The 16,977-nt window shown below is 42.4% G+C and overlaps 1 protein-coding gene and 1 long non-coding RNA gene across 4 annotated transcripts in view; one reads left to right on the forward strand and one right to left on the reverse strand.

The window, feature by feature from the left end:
• Positions 1–16,977, forward strand: part of kcnh7 (potassium channel, voltage gated eag related subfamily H, member 7) — a 57,332-nt gene that overhangs the window by 37,019 nt on the left and 3,336 nt on the right. For all 3 annotated transcript variants that reach the window (XM_035149880.2, XM_047339026.1, XM_047339027.1), the window contains 5 exons: positions 896–1,101; positions 2,032–2,116; positions 3,177–3,464; positions 4,697–4,850; positions 16,488–16,677. In XM_035149880.2, the coding sequence (XP_035005771.2) occupies positions 896–1,101; positions 2,032–2,116; positions 3,177–3,464; positions 4,697–4,850; positions 16,488–16,677 (923 nt within the window). The remainder of the gene's footprint in view (positions 1–895; positions 1,102–2,031; positions 2,117–3,176; positions 3,465–4,696; positions 4,851–16,487; positions 16,678–16,977) is intronic.
• Positions 14,329–16,675, reverse strand: LOC118103283. Its single transcript, XR_004694846.2, has 3 exons — positions 15,753–16,675; positions 14,683–14,761; positions 14,329–14,545 (listed from the first exon to the last, which is right to left on the reverse strand). It is a non-coding gene; the product is annotated as an uncharacterized LOC118103283 (long non-coding RNA).

A 16,977-nucleotide genomic window follows, 5' to 3' on the forward strand; every position in this document is an offset into this window, starting at 1 on the left:
CGTGTCGATGAGAAAAAAAGGAGAACATGATTGCTTTCAAATAGATAGATGACAATTGAAGCAGGGGGAGAGCTGAGCGAGTGGGTGGGGTAGAAATATAAGAGAGAAAAGAGGCAGATTAAGGGATCGGAGAGTTTCGTGTGGTTGGTCTTGCACCGCTTCTCTCCTTCCTCTCTCCTCCTCCTCCTCCTCCCAGCAGGTGAATCCCACCGAGGCTATTGTTTTCCATTTTAACGACTGTTTTCCGTGCAGCCAATTAACCTCTGATGAAGAGCGCTGACACATTAGGGTCACGATTAGCAAGAGGGTGAAGTTGTAGGTCATGTACAGTTACGACTCAGCAACATTTTCTCCGCTACAGCAGGAGAAACTGCTGATGGCTCCATTTCCGAGCTCTCTCGTTTATACGCCGCGTGAACATGTATTACATTACATTGCACCGTGCATGACAAGTGCATGCTGGGACTCACAGGAGCCAATGAAAATGTTAAGAAGGTGGAAATACGCAGTTACCAAGAAAATGACAAATGTTCTGTTCTACCAGCAAATCAAATACACAGCAGTAGCTGCACATTTTCATTATATATAGTGTATAGTAGGCTATATAGTAATATATAGAAATATCAGGAATAAATGATTAAAAATGTTTAAATCACAATGAGTATAAATGCAAATATGGAAAGACAAAATAGCATATGAAAGTACAGAATAGAAAAATATCGAGATATGTACATAATATACACATTTAATTACATATTGAATATTTTAGGTAGAGTAAGTAGTTCTTACATTTGATAATATAATAGCTGTTTTCAGGCAGATACCCCACAAACTGTGAATGTAACGCCCTGTAGCCTCTTTTCTTCCCCACACTGAACCTCTGCTCCCTCTGCAGGTAAGAACGACATCTTCGGCGAGATGATCCACCTGTTCGCCAAGCCGGGGAAATCCTGCGCCGACGTGCGGGCGCTGAGCTACTGCGACCTCCACACCATCCAGAGGGAGGAGATCCTCGAGGTGCTGGACATGTACCCGGAGTTCGCCGACCACTTCCTCACAAACCTGGAGCTGACCTTTGACCTCCGGGACGAAACCACCAAGGTAATCAGGGCACAGGTTTCCCGGCACAGATCCCTGTCTCCGGTTACTGGGATGAAGGAGGCAGTGAAATGGATTCAAGGCTTTTGTGCAGTACTTCTGCTTTACTGCTGTACAGTAAAAAGCTTAGTGGAGACCATTAACTTGAATTAAACAGTCTGTTCCCTGCACCATATCTCTGCCATTTAAGTTGGAGCAGTAGCTTTGTTATTAATTCTCCTCAGTGCCTCAGTGTATCTGTGGTTGTGGGAATAAAAGCACCAGGCTAATTGAGACATTTTGAATGAGAGCTGGAGTCGAGCACTGACAGTGGATGTTACAGACAGAGGGGATGATGCAGGCTGTAATTCTGATGAACTGAGTGCAGTGGAAACATGTGCAAGGCCTGTGACAGTTATTTAATTTATATTTTAAAGGAGAGCGGGATGGGAACTTAGCCTTTTGTTATTTATTCAGACGATGGGAAAGAGGAGAGGGAGACACAAGAAGGTTCGAGTAGGTTTTATTACATCAAAAAAGAGGAGATACGTGATGCACCGACAAGAGAGGAAGTCGTTTATAATCTGTAGTTAAAGAATGGAAAACTCTTTCTTAATGCAAGCATCCACTACTCAACTTATTCTTGCAAGATTTAGTCAAAGATCTGCAACCGTTAATTCTGATGATAAAAATGAACGATGCGTTTTCCACTTCCTCCCAGAAATGAAGGCAAAATATAAAAGATATGAACGCTGCCTTTAATTTAAAACCAAACCAACTGGAAAACACTTACATACATAGGTGTGATAAGAACTACATAAAATAACAGAAACCATCCTTGAGAAGAATTTACTTGACGGGAATTTTTTGTTTGGTCCATCCACTAACATGGAGGAGGCTGCATTTATGACCTATATTAAGACGCTTTAATCATATATTCTCCTTTTCTTACAGACATCCCACCCACAAGCAGCTGAGTCCAACATGGATGAAATGAAGTGTGGAAGACAAGCGTCCTACAAAAGGAAGTCGTCCACAGGTCAGACATCATCAAGTGCTTTTAAATCAAAAACTACTTTTACAATTAAAATCCTACAAGCGTGTGTCATAACATCTCGGCCCCTTTAAACCTTCATTAGAAATTAAAGTAAAGTGATTCCAATTAATATCTGTGCAAAGACGTTGGGTCATGACTTCATGCTAATTGGAGACGGGCTTTTTAAAATGTGAATATGTTCTTCTGACAGTTGTAAGATGGTAATGTAATTATTTCATTATTATCTTTTTTAAACTATTTGCATTTAAGGATAAAAATAGCGTCAACTGTTGGATTTTTTTGTTTTTTAAGCAAGATTACACAAAAATTGCTCAACGGATTCCCACAAAACTTGGCTAGGCTGTGATATGGAGACTGATATTTATGATCGTGTGCAATTTGCTGCAGATCCAGATAAAAAAACAGATCTGGTGAATTTAAATGTGGTCTCATAAGGGGACATTTCATGAAAAAGCTTAATCCTGGTGCAGTTTTTTAGGCTCATTCAAGACGGGCTCTTCACAATAAACCCTGATATTCTACCACACAATGGAGCAGTGTGATGGAGTTATAAATATCTCTCTCCTCAGATCAGTTGCACCACAGATAAACACAGCAGCGTCCCTGCCCTCAGCACTGGGATGACAGTATGCTCTGTGTTTGACTTCGAACAGCCAGGAGAGCCGGGACGTGGAGACCGAGTCTCCGCCACACAGCAGCACGCAGCATTTTGGCTGCAGCTCAGGCTGATCTAATTGGTCGCCATGGTTACAGGCCATCTGAATACAGTATCGCCATTTCCCGATTTAACACAAGTGAGGATAGAGAACGTGCGTAGCAGGTGTGAGGACGTAGAATTGAGCCTAATGAGCTATTCATTTATTGTCGATGATTTAAAGTGACCGTCAGTGACATAACATGTTTGTCCTCGCCTCACCCCCGAAGCAAAACACTCGCTACGTGTTGTCACAGATAATGAGACAACCCGGGCCTCCCCAGAGGAAGTTGGAAAAGAAGCCGGTGTTCTCTCAGCAGATTTCCTGATTACCGTTTCTCCCTGTAGGCTCCCACAGCAAGGAGCCGGTGGCCACCTACTGCGACGCCAAGCAGGGGAAGCAGATCTACGCCTCCTCAGCAGCCGAGGAGAAGAGGGAGTCTGCCGAAGAGGCTGAGGAGCAGGAGGAGGAGGAGGAGGAGGAAGAGGAAGGCAGAGAGGAGGAAGAGGAGCAGAGGCCGTTGTGTTCTGGTGTGCTGGGCTACCCTGTAGTCAGGGACCACTCCCTGGGCTTCGGGCTGAGCAACGCTCCGGATGCACCGGCTGGAGACAACACACAGGACCAGGGCTATAAAGGTGATGATGGAAACATCCACCTCATTTGTTCCTCCATCGTTTTGTGTTTAATAATGAGGGATTTATTTTTGTCTTTTATAAAATAAGCTGCTTAAAAAGCCTTTTCTTCCTCCTGAACACATATTTTTGTCAAAGAAACAACTGATTCTACAGAAGAAAGAAAATAAGACATTCAGGCTGTTTTAATTTCAATTATAAATTATTTTATCGGGATGTTCCAATTACGATAGCAGAATTGGAATTTTATATAAGTTGTTATTTTTGAAATGCACTGGTGGGATCTGCACTCGGTCCTCGATCAGCCCAGGTATCAGAATCGGTATCTGAAAGGAAAAAATGAAATCTCTATTATTAGTCTTTTTTAAACACACAAATTCTGCTTGTCCTCTAAACTTGTACCAGAATGGTAATTGTCTCAGAATTTAATTTAGAAAACACCCCTAAGCACCAGCGGAGGAATGTCACACCTATTAAAAATCCAAACAAGGATTATGTGTCATTAGGGTGAAACCTAAAACCCACTCAGTAATAAAAGGTAAGAGGATTATATCCAGCAAACAGCTCAGGGGTCACCGCACGTTTGATCGTAGGTCGCGACCAAATAAAGGTTTTACAGGAAACATTAGGTAAAATCATGTTGTGGTGTGTTGTTATCTGATGAGTGAGGTCACAGGAAATCTTTTCAGGAAATCTGAGTGCTGAGGTTTAATTGTCCGTTCACCATTCACAGGGAGCAAGTTATGAAATCAGAGTTATGAAATCCTCCCGCAGATCCCAGCGAGTCCACTGAGCAGCTTCCACACAAAGAGCTGCATCACTCGCAGAAAATCTCACATCCAGCTTCCAGCGTGTGAGCACACACCGCTTTGTGTCTACAGCTTGACCCCATACGACTGTAAATCCTCATAAAACCATCCAGTGTGAAGAAGGCTCCCGCATGTAGCAACACGACAATAGCTTTACTGCAGGATTTGCATTTAAACTGGGAGTGATTCTAGGTGGGGAAAGTGTGTCAGCATGTAGATTTGTTAGTGATATCCCATAATTCAGCTGCTGCAGCCATAAGAGGATTTCTGCCAGGGTACGACGGTCACCGGGGGTCAGATGTGTGTTTTCCTCTGTGAGGGGATCAGAGCTCGGGAAAGTTAAATGATGAGATGACACAAAGCTCTAACAACACAGATAATTTTCCCCGTGTGTGTTTACGTGTGCGTTCACATCTCTCCCACCAGATGCAGATGAGTGGGTGCGTCAGCGTCCCAGAGAGAACGCAGAGGAGCCCGCCCAGTGTCAGGAGACGCCGGCTGCGGAGGATGACAGTGACACAGACCTCACCTACGGAGAGGTGGAGCAACGGCTGGACCAGCTGCAGCAGCATCTCAACAGGTGGGGTGTGGATGACTGTTGGTCATTAGGAGACTTTAATGCCTCCGCGCTGGCGACACCCAGTGGCCAAAGGCTGTTATGTTTTGGGGTTGTCCATCCGTGTGTCCGTCTGTCCATTCTTTTAAACGTCATATCTCAAGAATGTTTTGAGGGAATTTCTTAAAATTTGCTGCAAATGCTCACTCACGGATGAACTGATTAGAATTCGGTGGTTGAAGGTCAAAGGTCACTGTGACCTGAGTCTTGAGAAAAAGGTGTTTGGACTGAAGCTGCACAGGCTGGTGGAGTTATGATATTGTTTTGTTTTGGCAGAGTGGCAGCAGCTCAAGTGCAAACGCTGGACTCCACTCACTACTTAGTTTGCTTATTAACATCCAGGGCCATCAGTGAAACAGCTGAGGTGGAATATAGAGTAAGAGACTGATATTTACTCTCTAACTGTGAAGACAGAGGAGCTGGTGATCTGTGCCCTTGTTTATGTAATCCTTCCCTGGCTTTATCTTAGATCCCATTATATTATGGTTTGAAAGGACATGATCGAAATCATGTGGCACTTTCAATGTCGGTATTCACTCCTTTTTAAAGGGGAACTCCAGCGACTGTAAACATCAAAGTGTTTGTTTACAAGCGCTGGTGCATATGACAAACAGTTGCATAAAGCGCTCAGTGTCTCCAGAGGGAGCTGAGTGACGTCTTATAAATGTCCTCCAGTGATTTCTCTTGAATCAGGGGCGGGTGGGTCTGAAGACGAGTTTGTCTGTAGCGTCCTCTTCATTTCCACTTGAGGCTACAGTTGCCACGGTTATCACACACCTGAATGTCCAGCTGAACTTTCAGTGGTTAGTTTGCATTGTGGGTAATGAAGGCCCCTGGGGGACGTGTGAGGAGCTTGTGTGTGTATGTGGTCAGCGGGTGTGCATTTATAGCACGCAGCCACAAGATGCAAACACGCCGCAAAGAGTCTTGACGTCATCTTGTGAGGTTGGACGATGGGTGAAGTTGCAGAGTTCAACTGTGCAGAGATGGTGCAGAGGATTCTGCACCATTTCCAGGGAGCCTCTTCACTGCTGGCCGCCATTCCTCTGAAGCAGCAGCAGCAGGCATGGCCGCTGCACACTTTCCCTTTACAGAGAGGGAACTGAGCCAGAGGGTTTATTTGCACTCATTATCCTGCAAAGAGCAAAATCAGGCACCTGGCAAAGCAACAAGGAGGCATTCCCCTGCTCGACGGAGAGTCCCCGCTCCCTCGGTTTCCTTTCCGCTGATCAGAGTGCAGAGAGAAGAGGTGATTCACCATCTCAGACACTTGGGGCCATGATGTAACCCGCTGCATTCTATGATGACACAGTGCAGGTGTTTGGTATTTTAGTCGCTGCCATACACCAACTTTCCAGGGATTTATCAAAAAATATATAAATATGTATATACATATATATATATATATATAGTATATAGTTATATCTGTCTCAGATGGATGATGGATACATTAAGACAACAATAACAAACCTCCAAGAAAGACAGTGGTTCTTAATTATTTGTACAGACTTTTAATATAATTTGAGTTTACATCATCCCACTTAAGATTTAAGGTTTAAAAGTACTTAAAAAGACTGTACTAAAAAGTCTAGTGTGGTTTTAATTTTATTTGTAAAAACATCTTCAAACTGACAAATCACTGATTCAAATCTTAGATATAATTACTAATAACATATACAAACTCCTCCCCCGCGAGTCTACCTGACTTGGTATATTCCAAGTCCCCCGCCGCCGCCGCCTTCTCCATATATCCCATTGGACTCCTCCACTTCCGGTTTGCCAGTCAGTACTTCCGCATGGAGCCGGAGCTGCAGGATCCGGAGCCATAGATCCATCATGAGGTGAATACTGTTTAAAACATCAACACATTTATTACATCTTCTGTGTGTTGGACGTGTCGCTGCACATTCTTCATTGTTAACTTGTGTTTGAAAGGAAAACTCGTCTCGTTAGTTTCTAATGGGAATGCTAAGCTAAGCTAGCATCACAAGCTAACCTCACCTGGCACCAGTTGTTCAGTCATGGGAAGTAAAAGAGAGAAACTTGTGTCTGGAGCAGAAAGAAGCTGTTTCTAAAGTTTTCACCTTTTAAACATGAACCAAGAAAACTGAGCGTGTTTTAAATTCTCATGTCAAAGACTTGATCACTTGTTTTGTCCTAAACGAGCTAAAGTACGTCCAGTTGACTTTGACTTGAAACATCTGGATATTTATCTTCAGGCTGGGAAACAAAACTGTGACAATAATGATCAGCTTTTAATTTTCATCAATGTCAAAGTAACAAGTTCAATACATGTTGATTTAATAGATTTGTATTGTGTGAACTCAGTGAGGAGAAATAACACAGGATCCATTCAATTCATTCAATTGACTAAGTCAACTCATCTGTAGGCTGCTCCACTTTCCACCTCCGGTTGTACAACCAAAGTAAAACTCTGAATAGATGATTCTATTTCAAGAAATCTGTATGAACTCAAGAGCAGAACCTTTGTTATATTGCTAGTGACGACAATTAAAGGTTCAGTGTGTAAGATTCAGCTGAAAGGATTTATTAGAAATTTTATATAAAATAATCTTAGAAAGGGTCTTTCTATTTAAATACTTTCTATTTACATACTTTCTATTTAAATACTTTATAAGAGGCTGCCATGTTTTTTTTTTACAGTAGCCCAGACTGGACAAACTAAACATCTTTTGAGTTTCTATGACAACTGAAGCTGAAGTTTGGAAGTGGAGGCTGCAACATGCAACTTCACCACTAGATGTCACTAAAGTCTACACATTGCATTGATAGTGTTTTATTACCCAGCCCTACCAAACCCATAATATATATAATTTACCATCATAAATACCAATATATCTATAGATATAGATAATAATGATCATAATAAACATCACAGTTGACAAACTGAAGCAACAATTGTCTCCCTGACTTTCTGGTTTCTTGTTTCTTCTGTTTACATCAACAGAGCAAATCATTGAGACAGTTTTATATTAGTTCTTCTTTATGAGCAGAGAACGACAAACACAAATCTGATGCAGATCAATGATGTGATATTCATCCTCACTGTGTTTGAACAATGCAGAAACATTATGTTGATTTGTGTTGCTTGTAAAAGTAAAATTCAACTGTAACATTTGGATTTGAATTATATTCTAATTGTATGATTCTAATTGTATGTGAGATTGTTAGATTAGCTGAAGCATGAAGAGTCAGTTAATAATAATCTCAAATCAATGGTTTGTTATTTTAGGCAGCAGTTACAGAGAGGAGACCCCACGGAGCCGCCAGGAGCCGGAGCTGCTGCCGGGGGCCACCATGAGGTGACTATTGCATAAAATAGCTCAACATTTAGTAGATATTCTGTGTGTTCATGTGTTTCTGCAGCTTTTTCATTGTTAACATGTGTTGTTGAGGAAAACTCGTCTCATTAGTTTGTTTTGTTTGCTACTGTCATTAGCCAGAGATGGAGGTAGAGGGAGCCAGAGCTGCTGGAGCCGGAGCCCACGACCCATGGACCCATCATTTGGTGACTACTGCTTAAAATATCAACACATTTATTGGATCTTCTGCGTGTTTGACGCGTCGCCGCAGCTTTTTCATTGTTAACATGTTAATAGTGGAAACTGCTGTGACTCATCAAACAATCAGAAGATCTAATCAATGGGTTGCTATTTCAGGTGGTAGTTACCCAGAGGAGACCCTGCAAACCTTTTTTTCCATGTATGCAGTTTACAGATAATAATATTAAATAAATGTTTCAGTAACATTTCAGCTGGTTTCTGTGTTTCCTTCGATAACCACTTGTTCCTGACTCTCTGGAGGGCCGGGGGAGATACGGCCTCCCCCTGGTACTCACCCCCACCACCAGTGCCACTGTCACCAACACCCACATACAAACATACAAGCATCCACACAAACACGCACACCCACCCACGCTCCGGTTATCAGCCACGGTGAGGATTCGAACCAGCTCCTCACAGGTACATCCTTGCAGATGTGAACCAATCCACCACACCACCGAGTCCCCTTCACGTTCACCAACCTTCTCGTGGCGTCTTTATCTTTTCACTTCAATCTCCCAGAGCATAAGAATCAAACCTCAGTCTTGTTCTGTTTCCATGAACAAGACTTGAACTCACAGCTACAGAATCACCAGACTACTGTCATCTGACTGAGCTACTTGACCCAACACAAACAAAGATCCTCTCATGAAGCTTTCAACTGTCTCATCAGACTGTTTGACTTCATAAATTCACTGGGTCCCATAAGAATTGAACCCACGACTCCAAGTCTGCAAGTCCTTCCTCTAACAGACTGAGATACTTGACCAGACGCACTTCAGCCTCTGTCTCTGGGTTCTTGGCTCTTTAATGTGAGTGGAGGACTTCACCAGCTCTGAGTGTTTGCATTGGGGGCTGGACATAGAAGAAGAAGCTTCTTAAAAAGAAATGACAGGTGTCTGACCAAGTAGCTCAGTCTGTTAAAGGATACACTGCTACACCTGAGGTCGCTGGTTCGATTCTTATTACAATCTGTTCTCTAAGAGGCTGAGCTACTTGACCAGAGACACACAAACCTCTTTCTTTGAGTTCTCAAGTCCAACTCACTGACACTCAGTGAAATTATGAAGTTATACACATGAAAGACTTGAGAAGCCAAAGAAAGAGACTTGTGTGTCTCTGGTCAAGTAGCTCAGCTTCTTAGAAGTTGGACTCATAAGAATCGCACCAGCAACCTCAGAGGTCTAAGTCCTGCTCCAACAGACTGAGCTACTTGGTCAGACACCTGCTGTTTCCTTCTTAGAAAGTTTTCTTTAAAGTCCAGCCCCCAATGCAAACACCCAATGATCTGTTTAAGTCCAACGCTCTATACATATAGAACATCCGTTAAAACTTTGCCATCATCCTGTAGCGTAGAGGAAAGGCTACAGGTCTTGATGGCAGAAGGTTATTGGTTCAAATCCCACTGAGTTTCGTTTTAAGTTATCTTGTGTAGATGTACTCTTCATATAGTACGTCCGTTAATTTAAAACCATCATCCTCCTGCAGTGTAGTGGAAAGGCTACAGGTCTTGATAGCGGAAGGTTCCTGGTTCAAAACCTGCTACAGTGAGCTTTAAGATCTCTTGTGAAAATTGTACTCTACATATAGAACGTCTGTTAGTAATGTCATTGTGCTTCTGTAGTGTGGAGGTAATGCTACAGGTCTTATGGATCTGAAGGTTCTTGGTTCAAATCTGACAAAAGACACTTTACCATTCTCCCATGATCCATGCAATTTAAAAATAATTAAAATTAAATATACAAAAAGTGACTTAATTAAACTTAAAAATAAAAAAAGACTTAATTACACTCTGTCTTTATTGCACTCCGCACAATACTTATAATACTTATATTACTAAAAGTATATATTGCATTCTCCCATGCTTCGCATGGAGGAGAATGAACTATTGAATAGTATCCATGCAGCATGCGAGCCTTGTCTAATCTTCAACTAGTCATGGGAGCCTTGTTCCTTGCCTTGTTCTGGCAGGAGACACATTGTTGGACTCACCCAGACTCCGTGCTTCGCACGGAGACTGGTGAGCAGGGATTCTTTCATACAGCTATGCATCATCCACCTGCTCCCTACACACCTACACCTACCCCTACACCCTGCTCCAAAGCCAATGTCAGCCAGTTTGGCTCTGGTCAGATTTGAACCAAGAACCTTCAGGAGCCAAGTCCTGCAGCATCTCCTCTAGGCTAGGGAGGTCTCCTTTAGTCCTTTGAACAGATGTTCTATTTGTCTTGTTCATTTGTATCATGTTAACAATACAAAATTGCCCCGAATGGATTTGAATGGGAGAATGGAAAACTGTCTGTGGCCAGATTTGAACCAAGAACCTTCTGGTTGTAAGACCTGTAGCGTTTCCTCAACACTGCAGAAGGACGATGGAATAAATTTACCGGACGTTCTATATGTATAGTGCATTTTCACAAGAGAACTTAAAGCTAACAACAGCGGGTTTGAACCAAGAACATTCTGCTATTAAGACCTGTAACCTCTCCTCTACGCTACAGGAGGACGATGGAATTTTTAACGGACGTTCTATATGTATAGTGCATTTTCACAAGAGAACTTAAAACTAACCTAAGCGGGTTTGAACCAAGAACATTCTGCTAGCGAGACCTGCAGCCTTTCCTCTACGCTACAGGAGGATGATGGAATTGGAAGTCCAGCTCCCAATGCAAAACCAATGATCTGTTGAGAGTAACGCTAGTTAAAGACTTGAGGACCCAGAAATATTGTCTGTCTGGTCATGTAGCTCAGTCCTATAGAGGATGGACGCCTGAAGTCATGAGTTGATTCTTATGTGCTACTTGACCAGACACACAAGCCTCTTTCTTTGAGTTCTCATGTCTTCAATCTCACTGACACTCAGTGAAATTATGAAGTTATACACATGAAAGACTTGAGAAGCCAAAGAAAGAGACTTGTGTGTCTCTGGTCAAGTAGCACCTTCTGTTGGATCAGAATCAAACCAGCAACCTCAGAGCTTGAAGTCCTGCTCCAACTTCTAAGAAGCTGAGCTACTAGACCAGACACCTGCTGTTTCCTTCTTGAAGCTTCTTCTCTAAAGTCCAGCTCCCAATGATCTGTTGAAGTCAAGCTCAGATTAAAGACTTGAGGACCCAAAGAGAAAGGATTGTCTGTCTGGTCATAAGAATCGAACCCACCACTTCAGCTGCTCAAGTCCATCCTCTATCAGACTGAGCAACGAGGTCAGGATAATAGAATGTTCTTTGGGTCCTCAAGCCTCGTTCTTCAAGTGAAAGCTGCACTGTACATATAGAACATCCGTTAAAACTTCCATCATCCTCCTGTAGCGTAGAGGAAAGGCTGCAGGTCTCGCTAGCAGAATGTTCTTGGAAACCCGCTTAGGTTAGTTTTAAGTTCTCTTGTGAAAATGCACTATACATATAGAACGTCCATTCAATTCCATCGTCCTCCTGTAGCGTAGAGGAGAGGTTACAGGTCTTAATAGCAGAATGTTCTTGGTTCAAAACCCGCTGTTGTTAGCTTTAAGTTCTCTTGTGAAAATGCACTATACATATAGAACGTCCGGTAAAATTATTCCATCGTCCTTCTGCAGTGTTGAGGAAACGCTACAGGTCTTACAACCAATAGGTTCTTGGTTCAAATCTGGCCACGGACAGTTTCCATTCTCCCATTCAAATCCATTCGGGGGCAATTTTGTATTGTTAACATGATACAAATGAACAAGACAAATAGAACATCTGTTCAAAGGACTAAAGGAGACCTCCGCTAGCCTAGAGGAGATGCTGCAGGACTTGGCTCCTGAAGGTTCTTGGTTCAAATCTGACCAGAGCCAAACTGGCATTGGCTTTGGCTTTGCAGGAGTGTGTCGATGGCAGTGTAGGGGAGCAGGTGGATGATGCATAGCTGTATGAAAGAACCCAGTCCTCGATCTCCGTCTGGCTGCGGAAGTCTGAATGAGTCCAACAATGTGTCCTCCTGCCAGAACCAGGCTTCGAGGCTGGACAAGGCTCCCATGACTAGTTGAATAGTTGCATTCTCCACATGCTTCGCATGCGGCATGCGGCGCATGGAGAATGCAACTATTCAACAACTTAAGCATTCTCCCATGCGAAGCATGGGAGAATGCAATATATACTTCTAGTAATATAAGTATTATAAGTATTGTGTGGAGTGCAATAAAGACAGAGTGTAATTAAGTCTTTTTTTTATTTTTAAGTTTAATTAAGTCACTTTTTGTATATTTTATTTTAATTAATTCTTTTAAATTGCATGGATCATGGGAGAATGGTAAAGTGTCTTTTGTCAGATTTGAACCAAGAACCTTCTGGTCCAAAGACCTGTAGCATTACCTCCACACTACAGAAGCACAATGAGATTACTTTAACAGACGTTCTATATGTAGAGTACAATTTTCACAAGAGATCTTAAAGCTCACTGTAGCAGGTTTTGAACCCGGAACCTTCTGCTATCAAGACCTGTAGCCTTTCCACTACACTGCAGGAGGATGATGGCTTTAAATGAACGGACGTACTATATGAAGAGTACATCTACACAAGAGAACTTAAAGCTAAACTCAGCAGGATTTGAACCAAGAACCTTCTGCCATCAAGACCTGTAGCCTTTCCACTACGCTACAGGATGATGGCAAAGTTTTAACGGACGTTCTATATGTATAGAGCGTTGGACTTAAACAGATCATTGGGTGTTTGCATTGGGGGCTGGACTTTAAAGAAAACCTCCAAGAAGAGAGCAGCAGGTGTCTGACCAAGTAGCTCAGTCTGTTGGAGCAGGACTTAGACCTCTGAGGTTGCTGGTTTGATTCTTATGAGTCCATCTTCTAAGAGGCTGAGCTACTTGACCAGAGACACACAAGTCTCTTTCTTTGGCTTCTCAAGTCTTTCATGTGTATAACTTCATAATTTCACTGAGTGTCAGTGAGTTGGACTTGAGAACTCAAAGAAAGAGGCTTGTGTCTCTGGTCAAGTAGCTCAGCCTCTTAAGAACAGAACTGTAATAAGAATCGAACCAGCGACCTCAGGTGTAGCAGTGCATCCTTTAACAGACTGAGCTACTTGGTCAGACACCTGTCATTTCTTTTAAGAAGCTTCTTCTTCTATGTCAGCCCCAATGCAAACACTCAGAGCTAGTGAAGTCCTCCACTCACATTAAAAAGCCAAGAACAGAGAGACAGAGGCTGAGTGGGTCTTAGGTATCTCAGTCTGTTAGAGGAAGGACTTGCAGACCTGGAGCGTGGATTCACTTCTTATGGGATCCAGTGAATTTATGAAGTCAAACAGTCTGATGAGACAGTTGAAAGCTTCATGAGAGGATCTTTGTTTGTGTTGGGTCAAGTAGCTCAGTCAGATGACAGTAGTCTGGTGATTCTGTAGCTGTGAGTTCAAGTCTTGTTCATGGAAACAGAACAAGACTGAGATTTGATTCTTATGCTCTGGGAGATTGAAGTGAAAAGATAAAGACGCCACGAGAAGGTTGGTGAACGTGAAGGGGACTCGGTGGTGTGGTGGATTGGTTCACATCTGCAAGAATGTACCTGTGAGGAGCTAGTTCGAATCCGGAGCGTGTGTGTCTGTATGTATGTGGGTGTTGGTAACGGGTGTGTTTGTGTGTTGGTAACGGGTGTGTGTGTGTCTGTATGTGTTTGTGTGTCTGTATGTATGTGGGTGTTGTTAACGGTGGCACTGGTGGTGGGGGTGAGTACCAGGGGGAGGCTGTGTCTCCCCCGGCCCTCCAGAGAATAAAGAACAAGTGGTTATCGAAGGAAACACAGAAACCGGCAGGAAATTTACTGAAACATTTATTTAATATTATTATCTGTAAACAACATACAGGGGAAAAAAAAGTTTGCGTGGTCTCCTCTCAGTAACTACCACCTGAAATAGCAACCCATTGATTAGATCTTCTGATTGTTTGATGAGTCACAGCAGTTTCCACTATTAACATGTTAACAATGAAAAAGCTGCGGCGACACGTCAAACACGCAGAAGATCCAATAAATGTGTTGATATTTTAAGCAGTAGTCACCAAATGATGGGTCCATGGGCTCCGGCTCCTGGCGGCTCCAGCGGCTCTGGCTCCCTCTACCTCCATCTCTGGCTAATGACAGTAGCAAACAAAACAAACTAATGAGAAGAGTTTTCCTCAACAACACATGTTAACAATGAAAAAGCTGCAGAAACACATGAACACACAGAATATCTAATAAATGTTGAGCTATTTTATGCAATAGTCACCTCATGGTGGCCCCCGGCAGCAGCTCCGGCTCCTGGTGGCTCCGTGGGGGGGGGGGGGTCTCCTCTCTGTAACTGCTGCCTAAAATAACAAACCATTGATTTGAGATTATTATTAAGTGACTTTTCATGCAAGCAAACACAAATCAATATAATGTTTCTGCATTGTTCAAACACAGTGAGGATGTATATCACATCATTGATCTGCATCAGATTTGTGTTTGTCGTTCTCTGCTCATAAAGAAGAACTAATATAAAATTGTTGCTTCAGTTTGTCAACTGTGATGTTTATTATGATCATTATTATCTATATCTATAGATATATTGGTATTTATGATGGTAAATTATATATATTATGGGTTTGGTAGGGCTGGGTGATAAAACACTATCAATGCAATGTGTAGACTTTAGTGACATCTAGTGGTGAAGTTGCATATTGCAGCCTCCACTTCCAAACATGACAGAACGTGTGGTAGCTTCAGTTGTCATAGAAACTCAAAAGATGTTTAGTTTGTCCAGTCTGGGCTACTGTAAAAAAAAAAGTCTAATAGATCCTTTCAGCTGAATCTTACACACTGAACCTTTAATTGTCGTCACTAGCAATATAACAAAGGTTCTGCTCTCGAGTTCATACAGATTTCTTGAAATAGAATCATATATTCAGAGTTTTACTTTGGTTGTACAACCGGAGGTGGAAAGTGGAGCAGCCTACAGATGAGTTGACTTAGTCAATTGTGACGTACTTTAGCTCGTTTAGGACAAAACAAGTGATCAAGTCTTTGACATGAGAATTTAAAACACGCTCAGTTTTCTCGGTTCATGTTTAAAAGGTGAAAACTTTAGAAACAGCTTCTTTCTGCTCCAGACACAAGTTTCTCTCTTTTACTTCCCATGACTGAACAACTGGTGCCAGGTGAGGTTAGCTTGTGATGCTAGCTTAGCTTAGCATTCCCATTAGAAACTAACGAGACGAGTTTTCCTTTCAAACACAAGTTAACAATGAAGAATGTGCAGCGACACGTCCAACACACAGAAGATGTAATAAATGTGTTGATGTTTTAAACAGTATTCACCTCATGATGGATCTATGGCTCCGGATCCTGCAGCTCCGGCTCCATGCGGAAGTACTGACTGGCAAACCGGAAGTGGAGGAGTCCAATGGGATATATGGAGAAGGCGGCGGGGGCTTGGAATATACCAAGTCAGGTAGACTCGTGGGGGAGGACTTTGTATATGTTGTTATTAGTATTATATATTTAAATTTTGAATGAGTAATTTGTCAGTTTTAAGATGTTTTTATAAATCAAATTAAACAACACTAGTACTTTTAAGCATTAAATCTTAAGTAGGATGATGCAAAGTCATTCTATATATTACACTATATCATATTGTATACATATATATTGTACTTGATCTTCAGGCATGATACCACTAAGTACATTTACTGAACTTGGGCTTTTTAATATCACATTAAAGTTCCATTAAGATTTAATTCCTCATCAATGTCAAATTAAAGAAACCTTCTTCAAAAAAAAGTTTTTGTTCATTTTTTATTCCTTCGCGTTGGTGACCCCCAGTGGCCAGAGGCATTGTGTTTTTCAGGTTGTCTGTCAAATTTGGTTTAAATGTTCACTTGGACCTAAAGATCAACTGATAAGAATCCAGTGGTCAAAGGTTAAAGGTCATTGTGGCCTCGTGTGATTCTGGAGAAAAAAATATATGTAGACTGAAATTGCAGTGGTTGGCGGAGGCATACAGCTGCAGAGCAATAACTCTGGTTGGGGCTTTGACGTTTTTCTGTCCATCAGACTGGAGTCCCAGATGACTGCAGACATCCAGGCCATCCTGCAGCTCCTCCAGAGGCAAACCACGGCCGGGCCGCCAGCCTACAGCACCGTCACCTCCAGCCCAGAGTACCAGAGACCAGCTGTCAGGGTCCAGCCGCTGTGTGCCATCCAGACAGAGCTGAGCCTCGGACCTGCTCCGCCTCTGCCACAGGTACCAGACGAGAGGGACGGAGAAAACTTTACACTGCAGACATAGTGTTTCATGTGTTTTTTCGTGTGTATCTGTCTTCTTGAGTTATTTAGGATTTAAAGGTATTAAGCTCATTTTAAGTCTGTTGTGCGGTGAAATACTGGAAATGTTTTCAATGTAGATACAGAGACAGGGTTCAGACTTAATTTTTATGCTGCACATGTCTGTGATCAGAAAAACATCTCACACAATCCTTTGCTTAGTAGCTGTGTGTCTGTTTCCTTTGACGTACGCCTCTGAAGCGTCTCTGCCCACTGCCTC

Source organism: Hippoglossus stenolepis, chromosome 24 (genome assembly GCF_022539355.2).
Source record: "Hippoglossus stenolepis isolate QCI-W04-F060 chromosome 24, HSTE1.2, whole genome shotgun sequence".
In the NCBI taxonomy this organism is placed as follows: Eukaryota; Metazoa; Chordata; class Actinopteri; order Pleuronectiformes; family Pleuronectidae; genus Hippoglossus; species Hippoglossus stenolepis.